Raw genomic sequence first — 3,071 nt, 5'->3', positions numbered from 1 at the left:
AATATCGGGGAAACCAACGCGAACAACAGAGTCTTCAGATTCATACGATATCATGCTGATGATGAACAAATGGATTGCCTCTTTTTTGAGGAGCTGGGTTTTCTCCACATAAAAAAAAACTTCAACGCGCTCCCATAAAAACGTGTTGACGCTCCTCCAACAAAAATTCGGCAAATGTTTATTTCAGCGGCTTAAATTCAAGTTTTACCCGTGTGCGTGCTCAATTTACGTAAAATTCTTCATATCTTGGAAACTACTCGTTTGCTAGAATTTTAAACGTTATTTTCGTTTTCAACATCCTCAAAAACTTATAAATGTCTTAATTTTCCAAGTTTTTTTTCTGTAGTGTGGAAAGTCGATTGTCTGCCCCCTTGCCGATCTTATATTCCCAATAGGCGTCAAGATGATGGGAAGTTTTTCTTCGATAAAATTTCCCATAATATTTGATTTTCTTAAATAAAAAAATAAAAAACTACTTGATCGATTTAAATGATTTTTGGAATATGACATTTTCATGCAGTGACAAGTACTACATTATAAAGATTTTTTTCAGATTTTTATGGTAAAAAAGATTACTAGTGGCCAATTTATAGACTTGCACCTACAATTTAAATATTTTTCGATATTTTAATTTTTTAATGTCTTGATTAAAGTGTACAAGTACCAAATAAATGATCTACAAATATGTAAATTGGTTCGAAATGGTCGATGACATTTTTAGAAAGAATTTGTAAGAATATATTTTCCATCGGTTAAAATGTAAGCGAGAAAAAATGGCGGTGCTAAAAGATATTGTGTTTGTTATTGTAATCGGACCGCGTATAACTGGCGTATATGAACATGTCAGCAGCTAATTTCTTTCCAGATTGTCGATATATGATTATATTTTAGATTAGCGAAGAAAAAAGACGAAAATATTTCATGGATTTAATTATTTTTAAGATTGAACGAAGGCCACCCTAATTTCGATGAACCGACACGACATCCTATTGATTGCAATAACAAATCAGAGAAAATGTTCGTGGCTATAATTCTTTTTAGGGATTGTAGACTAATGTGCTAAGATTAATGTGAAATGGTTAAATAAAGGTTTTGGTAAAAAGGCGACGCCTTATTGAGCGATAAATGTGTAGAGAAGAAACACATATGGCGTTGAACAGCTGCCATTTTGTTGTGAGAGCGTCAGTTTTGTTGTATGTCTACTACTACGTCCGCGCGTTGTGTATAAATAGAGAGGATGGGCGAGCACAGATAAACAGGTGTTCGCTCAGCTCCTGAAATCATCACGTCGTTACGCTGCTCCGCATTTCTAAACTCTCACCACTATAATGGCCGATATTGAAGCTGCTCCAGCCCCTGCTAAAGTGGCAAAAGCGAAAAAGGCCTCAAAGCCAAAGAAACCCGCTTCTCATCCATCTTACCAACAAATGATCACGGGAGCAATCGCTTCTTTGAAAGAAAAGAAAGGATCTTCTCGCCAGGCGATCGCAAAATACATTGTGAAAAACTACAAAGTTAACGATGACAAAGTAGCCGGTGCCCAACTGAAACTTGCCCTGAAGAGAGCTGTTGTAAGTGGTGTGTTGGAACACTGTAAGGGAACTGGAGCTTCAGGTTCTTTCAGGTTGGGAGAAAAGAAGTCTGAAAAGAAAACTAAGAAACCCTCCAAGAAAATTGTGAAGAAAGCGAAATCTCCGAAAAAAGCCAAGGCGACCAAGAAGATTCTAAAGAAGATTAAGGCGAAAAAGCCAAAAACCGCCAAACCAAAACCCTCTAAAAAGGCAAAAAACCCAAAGAAAGCAAAACCCGCCGCCAAAAAAGTTGCAAAGGTCAAAAAGCCTAAAGCAGCAAAAAATTCGAAAAGTAAAAAGGCTTAAACGGTAAAATGACATAAAAAATTATACAAAAGAATTGTAAATATTTTTCGTTTCATTCATCGACCTCTTTATTTTATTTTTTAAATCCACGTTCGGATGTTTAAAATAGACATTGAAAGACTTTCATGATTTCAGCCTTTTTAAGCATCCATGTTCTAGGTGTATCAGAATGTTTGTAGGAATTTTTTGACACCCCTAACACGAAACTGCGAATAAAATATAAAAAACTCATTTTTTAAAAGTGGGTTGTTTTCTTTATGGATTATACTTCCAAAATAAACTTTTAAAGTGTTAATAGAAATATTAAAATTTTAAAAATTTTAGGAACTCGATACTTGTCAATTTTTAAACTTAAAAAAAACTTTCAATTTTTCTATTGATTCTATTTTGATATTTTCAGGGTCAATGTGAAATTTTATGCTCTTTTCTAATAAACCGAATATAATATTTTAGACAAACGTTTTTTTTTTAAATTTACGCCCCCCCCCCCATTTTTCAAGTGTCTATTAAGAAGTAAATTTACTCACCAAAGTTTTATATCACAAATTGGACAGAAAACGTCACATAATATATTACAATTTAAAACAAAAGTAGTGTTTTTTTTTTTTTTTTTTTTTTTTTTTTCTTTGGAACTTGTAAAGTTCGAAGTTTAAAATTTTTTTTGCCGATGAAACTTTGGTCCTTTCAATTGAAAAAAAAAAAAATAAAAAATTAGGCCTTGAATTACATTTTTCGAGGAGTTCTAAGTTTGGAAAGACGGGGTGGAATTATTCAATATTTTTCACGAAATTTCTGACACCCCTATCCATGTTCATTTGTAAATGTTTCGTCCTTTATTCAGACATATTTTTTTTTTCATTACTATAGATACGGTGAAAATTTTCATCCAACTATTTCATAAAGAAAACCGTTTTTACTGTATTTCTGGTGAAGTCTTTTATCGGGATTGTTTACTTTGACTCTGACGCAGGACATAAGCTTAAATTTCAACTTTAACCATTTTATTTCTCATACTCCATTTTCCAAGCTTCCCCTCCCCTGTTTTCTGGGTTTTAACCCTAAAATGTGAAATATATTTATCAAATATAAGAGAATGGATAAAAATCTGAATTCGAAACCCTATGCATTAAATTTGACTTGTGTGCGTTACGACCTAACCCAGCATAGTATAAACACTCTAACCTCATTAAGAAC

The 3,071-nt window shown here is 33.2% G+C and overlaps 1 protein-coding gene across 1 annotated transcript; it reads left to right on the top strand.

Moving 5' to 3' along the window:
- Nucleotides 1-1,261: 1,261 nt before the first annotated feature.
- LOC145294246 (histone H5-like) lies at nt 1,262-2,084 on the top strand. Its single transcript, XM_080141347.1, has one exon. The coding sequence runs from the start codon at nt 1,329-1,331 to the stop codon at nt 1,875-1,877; it is 549 nt and encodes a 182-aa protein (XP_079997473.1). The 5' UTR covers nt 1,262-1,328; the 3' UTR covers nt 1,878-2,084.
- Nucleotides 2,085-3,071: the final 987 nt, after the last annotated feature.

The sequence above is a fragment of the Euprymna scolopes genome, chromosome 15, assembly GCF_053919585.1.
Source record: "Euprymna scolopes isolate OS-2025 chromosome 15, ASM5391958v1, whole genome shotgun sequence".
In the NCBI taxonomy this organism is placed as follows: domain Eukaryota; kingdom Metazoa; phylum Mollusca; class Cephalopoda; order Sepiida; family Sepiolidae; genus Euprymna; species Euprymna scolopes.
The sequence above is the reverse complement of the archived record's forward strand: the minus strand, read 5'-3'. Positions and strand labels throughout refer to the sequence as shown.

Bases quoted from the DNA above. Each gene is read 5' to 3' on its own strand.
- LOC145294246 (XM_080141347.1), top strand. From the start codon at position 1,329: ATGGCCGATATTGAAGCTGCTCCAGCCCCTGCTAAAGTGGCAAAAGCG.